This window comes from Neltuma alba, unplaced genomic scaffold (assembly GCF_004799145.2).
Source record: "Neltuma alba isolate B1F8T4 unplaced genomic scaffold, ASM479914v2 tig00000084_pilon, whole genome shotgun sequence".
Lineage (NCBI taxonomy): Eukaryota > Viridiplantae > Streptophyta > Magnoliopsida > Fabales > Fabaceae > Neltuma > Neltuma alba.
In genome coordinates, this window is record NW_021631913.1 from 8,289 (window position 1) to 25,987 (window position 17,699).

At 31.8% G+C, this 17,699-nt stretch overlaps 1 protein-coding gene and 1 non-coding gene across 2 annotated transcripts; both read left to right on the forward strand.

Annotated features, from left to right (window-relative positions):
- The first annotated feature begins 1,006 nt into the window (after positions 1-1,006).
- On the forward strand, positions 1,007-1,659 carry LOC114758109 (putative ripening-related protein 1). Its single transcript, XM_028947440.1, has one exon. The coding sequence runs from the start codon at positions 1,051-1,053 to the stop codon at positions 1,642-1,644; it is 594 nt and encodes a 197-aa protein (XP_028803273.1). The 5' UTR covers positions 1,007-1,050; the 3' UTR covers positions 1,645-1,659.
- Positions 1,660-16,935: 15,276 nt separating this feature from the next.
- On the forward strand, positions 16,936-17,087 carry LOC114760687 (small nucleolar RNA snoR2/U65). The gene has a single exon (XR_003742102.1). It is a non-coding gene; the product is annotated as a small nucleolar RNA snoR2/U65 (small nucleolar RNA).
- The last annotated feature ends 612 nt before the right edge of the window (positions 17,088-17,699 follow it).

The following is a 17,699-nucleotide window of genomic DNA, read 5'->3' on the forward strand; positions in this document are numbered from 1 at the left end:
TCTATTATGTTATTTGTAAATTGTCTAATTTTTGTTGTAAATTGCTGAATTACACTTGTAAATCGTCTAATTTCACTTGTTCACTTACACTTAAACACTTACATTTTGGGTTGTGAATTCTTTTGTATTTCCCAAATTTGGGTTGTAAATCCATAAACTTTTATTGTAAATCTTTAAATTTTACTTACTCATTTGCATTTAAATACTTGCATTTTGGGTTATGACTTCTATTATGTTATTTGTAAATTGCCTAATTTTTGTTGCAAATTTCTAAATTCCACTTGTAAATCCTCTAATTTCACTTGTTCACTTACATTTGGACTGTTGCGTTTATTTTGTTATATATAGTTTTATTTGCATTTTATGATTGAATGGGTTGCTTGGCTTGGTGGTTTCAAGCCTTTTGGTGTGTCAAGAGATCCTGGGTTCAAACCCTCTCTTGGCCACTTTGTTTTAAACAAAAAAACTCCGGCCACCGGAGGTCCCGCCGGAGTTACTGTTCCGGCCACCGGTGACCGGACCCCGACGGCGGCCACCTAAGCGCCGGTGGCCGGACCTCCGACCTCCGGTGGTCGGAACAGTAACTCCGGTAAATATTTATTTTTTAATAAAATAAAAAGGGAGGGGTATTATTGTAATCTCACTCTAAAAATTAATATCAGATTGGTCCTTTGGTCCTGTAGTGAGGTTTCAGAAAGTTTTAGAGGCTTTTTAATATTAATTGTCTTCTGCGGTCCTACAGTGAAATTCCCCCTTAAATATAACTTATTAACTTATTTTGTCTCCAAAATTCATAATTTTCACCTCATAGTAATCCTTATTATATTATAACTGTACATATTAAAAGGTTTCTATTAAATAGTACTCCTTCAGTCCTAAATATAAAACCCTTTTTATAGTGTAATTTACACTATGAAAGAAGTCTTATATTTAGAATCGGAGGAGTAGTACTTATTTATTATAAATAACTAACTTATAGACAGACACATGGAACGAAGGAATCACACACACGATTAAGTGGGAACAGTGTGAAGGAGATCGAAGGAGAAGATGAAGATGAAACTTGGCATTTCAAGGCTCTCAAGTCTTGTTCCAATCCTGTTCTCCATTGTTGTAATAGGCTGCTGCTTGATTGCTGCTGAAGGTGGTGATGACTGCAAAGAGAGTGGCAAGTTGCCAGGGAAGAACCCCCCACCTGGGAAATGCAACGAAGACGACAACTCAAAGTGCTGTGCAGAAGGCGAGAGCTATTCCATCTTCCAGTGTTCGCCGCCGGTGACTGAGCAGACAAAGGCCATCCTAACTCTGAACAGCTTTCAGGAAGGCGGGGACGGCGGAGGGCCATCAAAATGCGACAACATGTATCACTCCGACGACGAAGCGGTGGTGGCACTTTCAACAGGATGGTTCGGGTCCGACGACAATAATAGGTGCCACAAGAGCATCATTATCTCTGGCAACGGAAAGGAGGTGAAGGCGACGGTGGTGGATGAGTGTGACTCCACACAAGGCTGTGATGAAGAGCACGATTTCCAGCGTCCATGCCGTAATAATGTCGTCGATGCTTCCAAAGCAGTTTGGAAGGCTTTGGGTGTGGACGAAAACGGCAAGGACGAGCCTGAAATTGAATGGTCCGAAGCGTAGAGAATATATATATATATATATATATATAGTCACGAGAAGTGATATGTATTTCTACAATAATCTATCCTATGCACTGGGGGCTGGTTTCCAGTGTGATAGTGTGTATTTGGCCACATGCCAATTATATATTTTAAATTAAGATTTAAAAATTAATTATTTTTGTAATTAACGTTGTTTCACGTTTTAATTATTACCTCGCAAATGAAAACTCTCTTTAATGTATATAATTAATTAAAATAGGGATAATTTGAGAAAAATTTACAAATTTCAAAGACAAACTGTTTTGAGCTATAAATTTAAAACCAAAACAAATTTTCCAGTTAACTCTTGCCTTTATCATTGGCAAGAATATTCAAAGAGTCTCTTGCTGTTATTTTTTCGACAATTCTTTGCATCCTCTCATACAAACTTTACAAAAATTAGAAATAAAACAAACATTATAAAGAAAGACTCAGCCCTTATTGTGAAAATATGATGTGAAAGCCCTATTATGCTTTAGAAAAGTTCTAATTCTCACTTAGAGATATTGCATTATGAATGTGACAAGTAGGGGTGTGCATGGATGGGGCAAGGTAGGATAGTACCTCTGCTTGATACCCAGCCCGAAAGATGAGCGAGCTGCATTTGATGCTTAGCCCTACCCAGTAGAAGCTCAAGCTATTTTGGCGTGGGCTATTTGTGGGCTCGGAATGATGCGCTTTTCTTGCCCCAGTTTACAACTTGAGTTATGAAGTTGCCGTATATCTTAACAGATATCCATGCTTTAAGAATTTAACAATATTCATAATTTATTAAAAATAAGACAGTAAAAAAATTGTAATTAAAGTCTTAAAGTTCAAATGATTTGTATCAACCTCCACAAAGTTGAGAAAATAACAAAAAATTTAAAAAAAATACAAGCTATATTAACATGTTCAATTATATTATTAACTTATAGTTTAATATAATTTATAAAGATCTATATATTACATTCAAATGGGTATAATTAGTATCATTTCATGATATATGAAGTAATATCAACATGTAAAAGTTAAAAGACAATTATACTACACAACAAGATAATTTTAAAAAGTTAAAAAAGGTGGTATATTTTTTTTAAAAAAATTAGAACTTTAAAAATGTAAAGTCTAATAATATAAAGGAGTAATGTTCCTTTTGGTTATTGAAATATAATAAATATAGTATGTTAATATATATTATAATATGAATAATTATATATATTTAGAGCAAGGCCAAATGGGCAGGGCAACATGCTGTACCCAAGGCTCAGCTCTGCCCGTGAATAGCCCAACACGAAAATGCCCTTTTTTTTAGGGATGCATCTTTTGGGCCAGGCAGGGCATTTTTTTGGCGGGATTGGCTGGGCATACTGGGCAATTGGGTCTCATGAACACCCCTATTGACAAGAAAACAATACAAAACTCCATGTATGCCTTGCCAATAAGTGTAATTTCCGGAATTTGAACTTGTGTTCTTCTCCTTACGAGGTGAGACTGCTTACCATCTCAACCAACAACTTGTTGGTATTAACACCTCATAGTCTAAGTATATACTACGTTCAGTTATTAATATAAGATCTAATTAACTAATTTAAGAAAAATTAAAAAGTTATTAAACTACTTTAAAATATTTATATTTATTGATTTTCTTCAAATTAATTTGCCTTACTTATAAATTAATATATAGTCTAATGATACACATAAGTGTTATAGCGAAATCATACAACATATGATATAATTAAGTGATTTAAGAATTTTATTAATCTCTCTAAATTAGTTAATTGTTTCTTATATTAATGATGGAAAGTAGTATGAATTTTCAAAAGATATTCACCAGGCCATTGCATAAAGGCTCGTTGAATGATTTCTTTACAAAGATCCTCTGTTTAATTATGCACATTTGATTTGTAAATAAATAAAAAAACTGTCTGACCGTTTGATTGTTTGAACTAATTTGGTGGAAATTTTTGAATGACTTGAAAATTGGGAGAAAAGTGAGAAAGAAATATATGAATGAACGTAGATATATTTATATATAAATGCATACTTGAAAATTTTTTTGGGGATAAATTGCTGGATTTGAGAACTAATTATACCTCTTTTTTTTTTTCCTCTTTTCTACTTCATATTTACAATAGGAAAAATTGTAAAGAAATTTTAGAATTGAAAAATTTCATATAATGACCCTTTTATAAAAATTGTTGTCAATTACTTATCAATTCATTCAATTGTTGTCAAAATTAATACTTATGTTGTAACTGTTTTCTATTTGTAATTTTTCTACTTTCAAGGAAGGGAATTTATGGACTTAAGAAAAAGGGAAAATTTCACTGTAGGACCGCAGAAGACAATTAATTTCAAAGAGCCCCCAAAACTTTCTGAAACTTCACTGCAGGACCAAGGGGGCAAACTGATATTAATTCCACAAAGAAAATGACGCTATTGCCCCTCATAATACTTATTGCAGGGTGACATGTAAATGAACTAATTTCAGTTGTAAATAAAGGTATGTATGTTGTAAATTGACTAGTTCCACTTACAAATGGACTCTCTCACACTTATTCACTCACAGGCACCTTTTTCAAGTGAATGAGGTGATATGTAAATGGACTAATTCTAATTGTAAATAAATGTATGTATGTTGCAAATTGACTAATTCCATTTGCAAATGGGCGCTCCCACACTTATTCACTCACGGAGACCTTTTTCAGGTGAAGGAAGTGACATGTAAATGGACTAATTCCAGTTGTAAATAAATATATGTATGTTGCAAATTGTCTAGTCCCACTTGCAAATGGGCTGTCCTACACTTGTTCACCCAGACACATTTTTCAAGTGAAGAAGGTAATATGTAAATGGACTAATTTTAATTGTAAATATATCTATGCATGTTGTAAATTATCTAACCTCACTTGCAAATGGGTTCTCCCATACTTGTTCACATGAGGGGCAATAGGGTCATTTTCTTTGTGGAATTAATATCAGTTTGCCCCCTTGGTCCTGCAGTGAAATTTCAGAAAGTTTTGGGGGCTCTTTGAAATTAATTGTCTTCTGCGGTCCTACAGTGAAATTTTCCCTAAGAAAAAGGGGGTCACCTATATAGTTGATGGGCCTATCTGCTTTCACCGCTGCTTCAGGCCCAAGGTTTTGAGGAGTGAGAAGATATTATCCATAGACCATAATTGAGAAGGAACAAAAAAAAGAACCGGACACTAAACCAGGTGAGATAGTGGTTCAAAGATCAATTGGTCGGATCGAGATCAACTCGGGATCCAACCGGTCATATTACAATAATATAATTTAATTAAAAATAACAAAATATAACAACATTAACAATTACGAATAATAAAATATAAGAAAATATGACAATAATTTGATTATAACAATAACAAAATATAACAGCATTGAGAATTTTGATCTTTATGATTCATCATTAATTAAAATTAATAATCATTGATACCTAAATTATCATTAAAATTCATTTAAATCTATAGGGACTGATATATTAGGAGTTGTATGAGAAAAAATAAGACTAATAATAGGCTAATCATTCAAACTAGTTTATTACTGGTTTTTACTGGTTTTCACCTATTCATACCGATTTGACCGGTTCTCTACCTGTTCAACTCCCTCCCGATTTAGTATCCAAACCGAATCGGGCCACTAACCGATTCACTGGTTTACCAATTGAACTGGCCGGTCTGAACCAGTTTTTTATTTACTGATAATTAGTTAATAGGGGTGTTCAAATAGGCCCGTCCCAGTTTTGGCCATATTGGGAAGGGACGGATGAGTTCTGAAATTTTTCGGGATGGGCATCCTGAAAGTATGATTTTTTTAAAATTTTTTTATCATATTATAATTATTAAATATTAAAAATACAAAATATTTAAAGCATGTGTAATACAAAATGTTTATATTTGTAGCTTTTAAGACATATGTAGTTGAATGGTTATTATTTATTTAGAGTTTTTATTGTTGCTTATGATTTTTGGAGTGGTGAAAATGAATTTTAAAGTTATTTTGTTACTGATTATTATTTATTTGGACTTTTTTTTAAGAGAGCTAAGCCCAAAGAAATCAAAAAAGAAACAACAAGATGCTTTCAAAAAGGCTAAGCCCAAAGAACTAGAAATAGAAAGAGAAAAACAATCAAAGTGTATTGTAGTAGATCCAACCACAAAACAAAAATATTTTAAAAAAACAAAACAAAACAAAAGGCAACGTCCTAGTCCCGTCCTGTCCCTACTGGGACTGGGGCAACACCGGGATGGGACAGGACGAGACATGGAACTGGTTTCCTATCTTGTCCCTCTTCATTGGGACGAGACCAGGATGAGCTTGTCCTAGTTCGATCCCGTCCCATCCCGTCTCGTGAACAACCCTATTACCTAATGAGCCTAGATGAATGTTAACTGTTAAGTAATAAACTAATTCCTGTTCTTTGCATTGTGATATTTTCTTTCTTTCTTCTTCTTCCTTTTTTTTTTGGTATAAGCTTTGAGTCTCCCTATTGAATTATGAGTGTTAATATTAAAGTCTTTCCAATGAATATGTTTCTTGAAATTTGATTCTACGCATTGTTATATTTTCAATCCAAAGACTTTGTACCAAAAGAATTGTTAAGAGTTTAAAATTTGAAATAAAATCATTTTACCTGTTTTGAATTCCTGTTTGCACCATTATTTTGAACAATCATGTATCGGTCATAAAGTCATGATATTTTCACATATTTTGTAAAAACTCAAAATCCTATAATAGAACTTAAATTAAAGAAAGAAACAAACTAAAAAGTTTTTTTTTTAAATCCTTAATTAAACAAGAAAGGTTGAATGGTTGATAACTAATTTTGAAATAACATAAGTCGATGACATTTCAATACCCGAAAAAGAAAAGGTTGCTGATACATGGAAAATTTTATTCACATGATAAAACGGTACATAGCATACAAATGAGGGCAAATCATCACTCGAAATTCATGCAAAAGTGAAAAACAATAACTTACATTACAATGGAATACACAGTACATTCCAATTGCCAACAAGATATTTATGAAACATGAAATAAGAACCATACAGGAAACATTAAAAAAATAAAAAGATCACACAATATCACAGGAAGCGACATTTTATGCCTAATTCATTCTTCTTTGATTTGGATGAGCTTTTTTCTTTGTTTTTTTTTTCGCTCGTTTCTTAGGCCTAGCTTAAAATATTTTGACAAGCCCTTTAGGTTTCCCAGTTAAGAAGACAACTTGACCTGTGAATATTTCAAACACCATCCCACATGCATATCCCATAGCTACTAGTTTCCAATCAAATCCAAATTTGTCATTACTTGATGAGGTTGGTTGTGGTAATTTCCTTTCATCATGATGATTACATGCTTTTGACAACGGAAATCCACATAATCCTAAATTTCCCTCATAGGAATCATTTGAAAATGTATCAAATAGCTTATCTCATGGTATTTCTTCAACAAGTTGATTCCAAGAAAAATTCAAAACTTCAAGAAAGTTGAGATTTGCTAGTGCAAAAGGAATCTTACCTTTAAGCATGTTTGATGATAAATCCAACGATTCTAGGTTTCTCAAGTTTGCAAAGGATTGAAGAATAGGACTAGTGATTGTATTGTGAGAGAGATTTAGACCTTTTAGTGAATGTAGCTCACCAATAACTTGTGGAATCTCTCCATCAAATATGTTATTTGACAAGTCAATGGATGTGAATGTAGTTATGATCCTTACCAACTCTAACTCAACAGTTTTCAACGTGACCATCACTGATTCTTGATAAGAATGCTTAGTTTCCATGTAATCTGCATTGGTTGCAACGTAATCAACATTCATCATTCCTTTAATATAAATTCCTTGATGCATGTGGTTGGCAAAGATCCCTCAAAACAGTTGTTGGAAACATAAAAAATTCCTAACTTAGGAAAAGGATGTTCGGTGTTGGAGCTATAACTGGTATCATAGAACTTGTTACCTCTCAAAATGAGTACCTACAGCTCTGGTAAGCCTTTGAGCCAATTAGGAAATTCATCATTGGTCGAGTTTTCTCCCACATCTAAAATTTCTTATTGCTTGCAATGGCTCAAAGACAAAGGCAATAGTCCCTCGAATTGATTGTTGTTCAAATGCAAAGATTGCAAAGAATTGCTTTTAGAAAAATTGTTTGGTATAGATCCAACAAAATTATTCATTTGCAAATCTAAACTCTCAAGATAAGGGAAAGCAACAAAGCACTTTGGGATGTGGCCTGACAAGTTGTTGTGAGACAAGTTGAGTATCACAAGTGAGCTTGAATGCATTGCAAAATGAGGAAGAAATGTGTCAATTGAATTTGTTATTCACTACAAAAAAAAATGCTATTAGCGACAAAATTAGCGATGGATTAGTGACTGAATGGAATTAGCGATGGAATTAGAGACGGAATTTGTTCCGTCACTAATTCTTTTGTCACTAATTATCGACGAAAATTTCATCATAAATTAGTGATGGAATAACCCATCGCTAACCTGATTTTTGAATAAAATAAAATAAAATACCATGTGGTGCCTCTACTAGTCACCACGTCATCATCAGTGATGATCACTGACCACCTCCACGTGACGCTATCACCTCACCTTTACCTGCCATGTGTCGCCACCATATAATTTCCTCCTCAAAGTGACTTCTCCATGGCTCAAACCCAGGACCTCATCTGTACACGTGTGCGACTTTACCAGTTGAGTTGCAATGAACCTGTTGACTTATTGTGCAAAATTAAATATATACAATATTCTTTTACAAAAACAATTATATATACATATATATTATTAAAAACTAAAAATAAACTACATGATAATTTTAATCATAAATATTTTAATGGATTTTTACATATTTGTTTTACTATTTATTTTATAGTGTTTTATTTTAAAAAATATTTTTAATATAATTTTAATTTCCAATGACACTAATTTTGAATTTTAAATCATAAATAATTTTTTCATAAGTATTTTTTTTAAAATTTATTTTTTAATTAACATCGATAAGATATACAATTTAATTATATATGTATCATATTACATTATATTATATTATCTGCATGTGTTTTATATATTTTATGAAAACTATTTATAATTAGTAAAAAAAATCTTGTTATTCAAAAAGTACCTACCATAATAAGTTATTCTATATAAAAAATTAAAGAATTTGAATAGATTATGATAAACAATATTATCCTACTTGTATATCTATCGTATGTAATTTATTTTCTTAAAATTCTTTGTATATATCATTTGTTTTTGCATTGAAGACCAAAATCAATCTATATCATCGGTATTAATTATATCATGATTAAATATTATTGTTTAATGATTGAAATTCAAATTCACTTCAATATTAGTTTATATTCATATAAATTTATTTTTTAGTTATGAATTTCTATCATATATTATATCTTTCAATATATTGTACATATGATAAAATTATTTATTTCTTATATCAGTTTGTATAAGAAAATTATTAATATTCTTATTATATTTTTTTAAATATTATTAATAATCAAAAGGAATTAATTTTAAAAAAATATAAACAATTTTTCTAAGAAATTGTCTTCTTATTCTCAGTATATATCTAATGATGACATGAATAATGACAATATCTTCATTAATACCAACTCCACAAATATATCAATTTATTTTACAGTTAAAAATATATTTAAATTATTATATTCGTAATTATGTTATTATATAAATTGTTGTAAGATTATAATTTGAAATAATAAAATTTAAAATTAGTAATAGATTAGCGCCAGAATTATGACGGAATAGAATTAGCAACAGAAACTTCTGTGATAACATTTTTAGCGACGAAATTTCCAATAGAAAAAATTTCATCGCTAATTCTATCGTTAAATATTTACTGACAGATTAGAGATGAAATTTAGCAAGGGATAGAAATTCCATCACTAATCCACTGCTAAATTTAGCGACAGAATTTTTGTCAGTAATCCGTTAAAAATTAGCAATGGAATAATTTTTCGTCGCTAATTTTGTCAGTAATAAGCTATATTTTTTGTAGTGGTTGGACACTAAAAAAATTCAACACCAAAGGATAGAATTGGGAGATTTCCTTGCAACAAGTTGAAGCTGAGATCAAGAAACTACAAGTTTCTAATTGAAAGATGTTCAATTGATGTGAAGTTAGAGAGATCCAATTCCAAAGAACCATTCCCCTTATTATTGAACCACCGGGGACTATCTCCATGAATTTTGTCATTGGAAAGATTTAACAATTACAAATTTTGAAGGTTTCCTAATTGTTTAGGAAAGTCATGGATGTTGCGAGAGGATAGATCTAACTATGTAAGATTGGGAATGGTATAGTGAACATCATTATTAGAGCTAAGTGAGAGAAACTTGTTGTTTGAAAGATCAAGATGTTCTAGATTTTGAAGCTTTGAGAATTGATGAATACTAATAGAGCCTGTCAAATTATTTGATGATAGACTTAGAACAGAAAGATTTAGGAAACCAAAAATTGACTCAGGAAGACCTTGCAACTTATTATCATCAAGATTTAACTTCTGCAAATTTGGAAGGCCTATGAATTTTGAAAAGATAGTGATATGACAAGAATCTAAATATAAGAACCTAAAATTGGGAATGGTGTAGTTAAGATTATTATCAGAGGCAAGTGATAGAAGCTTGTTGCTTGAAAGATCAAGATATTCTAGATTTTGAAGCTTTGAAAACTGGTAAAAATTAACAAAGCTACTCAAGTTATTTGATGATAACCTCAAATAAGAAAGATTTATGAGGGTAAAAATTGACTCGGGAAAATTAACTTGTATCTTGTTGTCAGAGAAATCAAGAAATTTCACATTTGAAAGATTTCCAAACACATCTAGCAACAAATCACTAAAATAATTGTGATTGAAGTACAATGAAGTGAGACTTGGCATATTTGAAAGAAATGAGAGCTCACTACTAAAACTATTAAATGCAAGGTCCAAATGAGTTAATCGAGTGAGGTTCTCAAAACTTACATGAATAGACCCATCAAATTAGCAAGCCTTAAGTCTCAAAAAATCAAGGGACTTCAAATGGCCTATGGAATATGGAAGTTGTCCAATGACATTTTCATTCCCTGACAAATCTAACTTTTGAAGACTTTGCAAATGAAAAAAGTTATTAGCTGAATTTCCTTGCAACAACATAGTTGAAAGGCCAAGACAAACTAGAGAGGATGAAAAATTCATGAGCAAAGACAAGGAGCTTAGTGCAATGGAAGACATATGCACATAATCTAAAACGAATTCTTTTAGATCAGTCATGTTTAGAACAGGTTTCTCCCAAGCGGATGGTTCAAGTCTTAAACTCAACCATTCGTCATATGAGGGAAATTCATTCCTAGACAAATCAAGAGAGATCAATTTAGACAATTCTACAATTTTAGAAGGAATTTCACCTACAAAACCAGAATAGCTTAAGTTTAAATGCACAAGAGTGGAAAGATCACCAAATTAAGATGATATCAAGGACCCACTAAAATTATTGTGAACAAGTTGAATGTTTCGAGATTATAAGAAAGTTGGAAGAGGCTACTGTTAGGATGGAGTTGACCTTGGAGCCAACTACAACTAAGATTAAGACCAATCACATGACCAGACATGGAGTCACATGTGATCCCATCTGACAAGCAACAGTTTGAATCATTTACCCATGAAGCTAAACTATTTTATTTGATGATTTTTATCGCACAAAATGTGGTATTGAATTATTCTAATTTCAATGCTACCTCAAACCGTCAAACACACGAGCTTCTTGTAATAAACTATACACATATGGTGACAGTGAATGAAGACTTTTCTCTTCCTTTTGAATATACCTTACAAATGCACAATACAAAATAATTAATGGTGAAAGTGCACATTTGTTCAGAAAAGTTTTATTAATTTGGAATGTAAATTTATTTTGGGTGTTTAAAATCATAGCAATGTTGTTCAATATCATTAAAAATTAACATTAATTATTAAAATAATAGTATAGATTGTTAATAAATTAATGGTAAGGGAACAACATTACTATGATTTTAGAATTTTGGGATAAACTTGCACACTAACCCAATAATTAATATATACGCAACAAAGTATAGAATACTATAAAATTTATTTGATATTATAAATCAAAGAGAAAATTAAAAAATAAATTTATTTAAAATTTAATATTCGTGTCCCTTTTTATTGAAAAAACATTTAAAACAATGAGAATATATTGAGAACTGGAAAATAATGATTATATACATATATATATATATATATATATCTCGGTCAGTATGGTAACCCTACATTGTTTTCTTTTCTTCGTTTTGGGGAATACGTTGTAATGTTTTTTATTACCACTACATGATTATTTTTCCAAGAGCAGACCAAATGGGGCAGAAGACTGGCCTTTTTGATGTGATTAAAATGAAAATGAATTAAAGAAAGCTCACAGCCAAATAGGGTGATAATAAATTAATGAAATATTAAATTATCTTATTGACTACTCCTCAAAACATAAATTTAAAGAACTTGTTGAGAAATAAAAATTTTCTTTTTTTTTTTCCGGGACCAGCGAAACAAAATTTTTTCAGAGTACACGTAAATAAACCAAAGGTTACTTAATTAGCGTTGACGGTCACTGTAAACTATTGAAGCCAACAAAATTTGAAGACTTTTCAATCCCAAAACCAAAATTTAATTTCTAAGATTCTATTCATTTATCAATCAAACTGATTGTGGCAGCACCGACTTTGAATTGTCTTTCTTTGTTTTTTTTTTAATCAAACAAACTAGAGTTCATGCATTGATAGTCTATTTTTGTCTCTCTCTCTTTCTATATATATATATATATATGTATATATATTTAAAAACACATATACAAATAATGCTTTTAATTTTTTAGAATCAATGAGGAATTTCTTTACATTTATAAATTTGGCGTAGATGACACCTTTGGTTTTAATTAATGCATTATCTTTTATTAATATTGAAATATCATATTTCATCTATCACACAAACTTCATAAATTTTACCCACTCATATCCTAAATATAAGATTCACTTTTTGGTGTAAACTATACTACAAATGAGTTTTACATTTAGAACTGAAGGAGTGCTTTCTAATTTTAATGAAACCTTTATACACTTTTTATATATAAATTCCCAGCTAACATTTTAAATTAGTTGTCCTCAAACTGAGTGTTTGAGTTACATCATTGACCACTTCAACATACACTCGATCATTGTTGCTCAAGTATATTGTAAGGAATTACAATATATGTTGAAGATCAATATTATGGGAGAATTACAATCAGGTTTCAAGAAAGGGATTTATATTAACAACTAAAAAGAATTTAATAATAAGTTTCAAAATAAGGAAAGATATAATATGTTCGTATTAGTTACTTGTTATTAGGACTTCTTAATAATTATTTTCTTTTCTTAAGACTTCATTAAAATTCTCCCTACTATTATATACTTTTGTATTAATTAGAAACTCAATGTTGCTTGAGAACTTGCAGGGTAGCCCTTTGATGATGTACCACATGAGCTTCTGTGTGTGTGTGTGTGTTAATTTTTAATTAAGAAGCCCCATTGGAATGATATTTCTGGCCTACATGGGTGTTTTCGGTTGCTATAAAGAGGAATTCTTTAAATATATCTTTATCCTACGTCCGGCCATAATTATAAAACTTTATTTATCGTCTATAAATAATATCTTATAATTAGGATCGGAAGTAGTATTTTGTTCTTATGTTTGATCTTTATGGTTAGGATGTTTCTCAATTAAGTTCTCTTATTGTTACAATTTTTCTAGTTCTGTGTTGTGACTTAAATATATTTTTAGTCAATTTCATGAGTATAAACTTGATTAGTTAAATCATCCTCCACAACTTCGGGACTGCTTCAAAACACATAGTTTGGTAAGTAATAATATATATCTGACTTCTCAAATGTTATAGTCTCAGTGGCTCCATCTTCGTGACTATAGGGCCAAGGGCTAACCTATTTAAACCTGTGTATTTTTTTAATTATTTGATATATTTTAAAATCATTTTGATAATTATATTTTTTTCATTTTTTATTTAGCTAGTATTTGGTTAAAATTATCTTAGTCCTTTATAAATGACATGATCTAACCTGATGTGAAAATATTAATATATTTATATGATAATGGATATTTTTCTATTAGAATTCAATATAACAATTTGATTTGCTTTATTTTTAGTTATTTAGACCTTAATTTGACACTTTAGTTTGTTAATAGTTATGATTAAATTAAAAAAAATGAACTACTTTAAATTTTAAATGATGATTTGATTTATATTTTATGTGTTATTATCTCTAGCAATGAAGATCACATCAATGATGTTGCTATTGTTTAGTATTGAAAAAAAATCAAATTTTGTAAACTGGCCTAAAATTTCGCGCTGCCTGAGCCTCGTACATAAAGGCTCAGTTTTGTAAAATGGCGCCAGCGGCCCGTGAAAGGCCGGCCCATTCCGCGGTCCTCCGGTTAGTGCACCTTTGCCAGATCTTTCGCTTCAGATGGAGGGAGGAAGTGACGGGGGGAGTAGCAAAATCCTCTCGGTCACGACCACCCAAATACACGTCCTTTCTGGCTTTCCCAGTTCCCACAAAGGAATTTCCGAGAGAAAGGTCAAAGCAGATGAAACGGGTAATATCTCTCCCTGCCCCTTTTGTTAATCCATTTCATGTCGTGCCATAGGCGAGTTTTATTCTGGAACTATGATACGTTTTAAAATGAAAATTCTATTATGAATTCTAGTCCATCCCATGTTGTTCTGATTTTTCATTAAAGTAAATTCATTTCGAGAATGGGATGGTTTAGCATGAATTCTCTTTGTGAATTCTACAGATTCACCTTCGATAGCAATAATATTCTGTTTCAGTAGTCCCTGTTGTTGATTGATCTCCATGTCAAAACTTCATCGTCATTTGATGTTTTCGTTTAGGGCATTGGGTTGGTTAAATCTTATTCGCCTGTGAAATTCCCATGGGGTAGTGCGTTGTTTAATTGGAGTTGTGGTGATGGAATTCTTCTGCTTAGTCTTAACAGTATGGATTTATTCTGAGGAGTTTGTGTTTGATTCCTTATTCATGGCCAATATTTTCTCACATCTAAGTAGTGAAATATAAGGGTCCGTTATGTGCAAAGTTGTGTTCATTTCTTTTGCATGTGTTTGCTGCTGTTTGAACTATTAATGATGAATATACGAGGAAGTGTTTTGGTGCATATTGTATTTGGCCCGTGTTAGCCGACTGATAAGTGAGCAAAGTGAGTGTATATAAGACTTAGCGTACTAAGCATTTTAGATGAGAAAGGGATCATAATTTATATAAATTTTACCCCAAGGTCTTGTTCTCTTACATTTTCAAATTTTCTGTTTAGTTCCAACAAAAATCTTGAGGATGGGGGTTTCGTTGGTTACATTCGTTTGGTGATTATTCAAGATAACGGTGATGGATTTTGTTCTGAGTAGTTCATGTTTAATTTTCCCTTTTTCACCATTATTTTTCATGTGTAAGTGGGGTATTCACTTTCTTATCTTTCTTTGTTTGTTTTTTCCCCCCTTCTCTCCTTTGGCCAAAGGGAATACATTCCTTAAGAAAGATTAAAACCAGTTCATCATAGGCAAAGTAAACATTATCCAAAACCACAAAAAGAGATAGCAGGCAACATCTGATCTATAGGCTCCTCAAACGAGCACAATGCTGGAACTAAAGGGATTGTAGGTTTTACAAGTCAATCATAAAGGCAAGCCCAACAACAACTCCTTGGCACTTTCAAAAGAAGCTAGGTTGCTAAGCTGAGAAACATCTTTGGAAGGAAAATTGCCCTCAAATAAGAAGTTCCACCAAACATAGCACTGCTAAGAATATTTATAAGATGTTTGCTATAAGAGAGAACCAACAGCTTCGTGTCATCTAGATCTTCAATTGATCAGTTTCTCATTTAGTGGGTCATTCTGTGAAAAGCTGTGTTCGTTTCTTTCACATGTGTTTGCAGCTGTTTGGACTGTTAAGAATATATGCAAATGTGGTTGGGTCACTCAAATCCAATTGTGCTTTTTCTATGTTAGTCAACTGATAAAGAATCTCCTAAAAAAAGTCGGTGCATGGACGGCTTACTGTCATATGCACTTTAGATGATAAAGGAACATAATTTTACTTTGTTTTTTCTTCAAATCTTTATCATGGACTCATTATATACTATATAACTCTGTTGTTCTTGTGCTAGTTCATTACATGAATTAGTGCCCATAATTGTGTAGTATTTTGTTCAACATTTTAGCTTAGGTCTAAACCCAATTATGCAAACCCGCTTTCTATTGAATGTCTGCTCATCAAACTTTAGTTGTTCCAACACAAGTTGAAGGTCTCTTTTGCTATACTGGATTTTCTAAAATAAATTTTCCCAACGTCATTTTCTGCAACTAATATCCAAACATGAGCATTCTTTTCCTGCGACTCCTGGTGTCGTTGTTTGCAAGCTAACCATAAAGCGGACAGGCCCAACAACAGCTCCTTAGCAATTTGGAGAGTGGCTAGGTTGTAAAGCTGAGAAACTTCTTTGGAAGGAGAAATGTCCTCAAAAAAGAAGTTCCACCAAACACAGCACTGATGAGGATATTCAGAAGACAAAACCAACACCTTCTTGTCCCCTAGATCTTTAGTCAACCAGTTTCTCATTTAATGGATCATTCTGTGAAAAGCTTTGTTAATTTATTTTGCATGTGTTTGCAGCTGTTTCGACTTTTAAGAATACATGAGAAGATGGTTTCGGTTGCTCAAAATCCCATTGTACTTGGCCCATGTTAGTCAACTGATAAATAATCTGGTCAGAAAAAGTCAGTGCATACAATGCTTATTGTAAAACGTATTTGAGATGAGAAAGAAATCATAATTTCTCTGATTTACTCTATTTACTCTTCAAATCCCTAACATGGACTCTTTGTATGATGTGTATGTCTCTGTTATTCTTGCTAATTCATTGCATGAATTAGTGCCCATGATTGTGTAGTTTTATGCAAGATATGGTTGAGCATTTTAGTTTTTCTGATTAAGAAATAGATAAATCCTATGAGGAAGAGATCCCAAATTGATTGGCAGTGCTGTGCGTTGAAATAGGTCTATGTCGTTTTTCTTTATTTTTATTTTTAATCGTTTTTTGTGCGATCTTTTCTAGGGGCCATTTTGTTTATGATGTGAAGGTATTACCACTGTACTGATTTTAAGGTAAGTCCAAATGTCCCATCTCCGGTAGCCATTGGAGCAATGACCGGCGATGCTATGATTGGACTTAGAGCAAGATTATTCCATTTCACATCCTGGTAGGAACTGTGGTTCCTATTTTCTCTGGATCCAGGGTGTTAATTTCTGGGACTACATATTTCTCTCTGTTTTATTTTTCAAACGTGGTTTCTATTTAATGGTATACATTACTTGAAATTTATGAGTATTTAAGTTAAAGTTGGAATTTTTGGTTGAATACCTCGATGTGAATTTCTGGCTCACCGAGGTTACATACTTAATATGCTTTTAAGATGGTTTAGAATTTTTGCAAATGTAGATGGAAAGGATGGATTTAAGGAATATACTGTCCACCTACGATAGAGACTGATCTCTCGTGTTGTAGTGAGAGCAAAAGGCAAATCTCTCCCAATTAGGTGACTGTATTGTTTTCGAGGGTTGAAATCGAACCCCCGACCTCATGATTAGGTGATGAGAGTTCCTACTACTAACGTTAACCTGGTGGTAAATACTACCTCGTTTGCTTAATATAAGGCCTAATAAATTAATTTAAAAAGATTAAAAAAATTACTAAATTATCTAATTGTAGTATATATTACACGATCTTTTTAAAATACTTCCGTGCATTATTATATTATATATTGATTTATAAATGAGATAAATTATTCAGAAAAAAATGATAAGTAAAAATACTTTAAAGTAATTTAAAGTAATTGAGTAATTTTTTTAATCTTTTCAAATTAGTCATTGGG

Bases quoted from the DNA above. Each gene is read 5' to 3' on its own strand.
- LOC114758109 (XM_028947440.1), top strand. From the start codon at position 1,051: ATGAAGATGAAACTTGGCATTTCAAGGCTCTCAAGTCTTGTTCCAATC.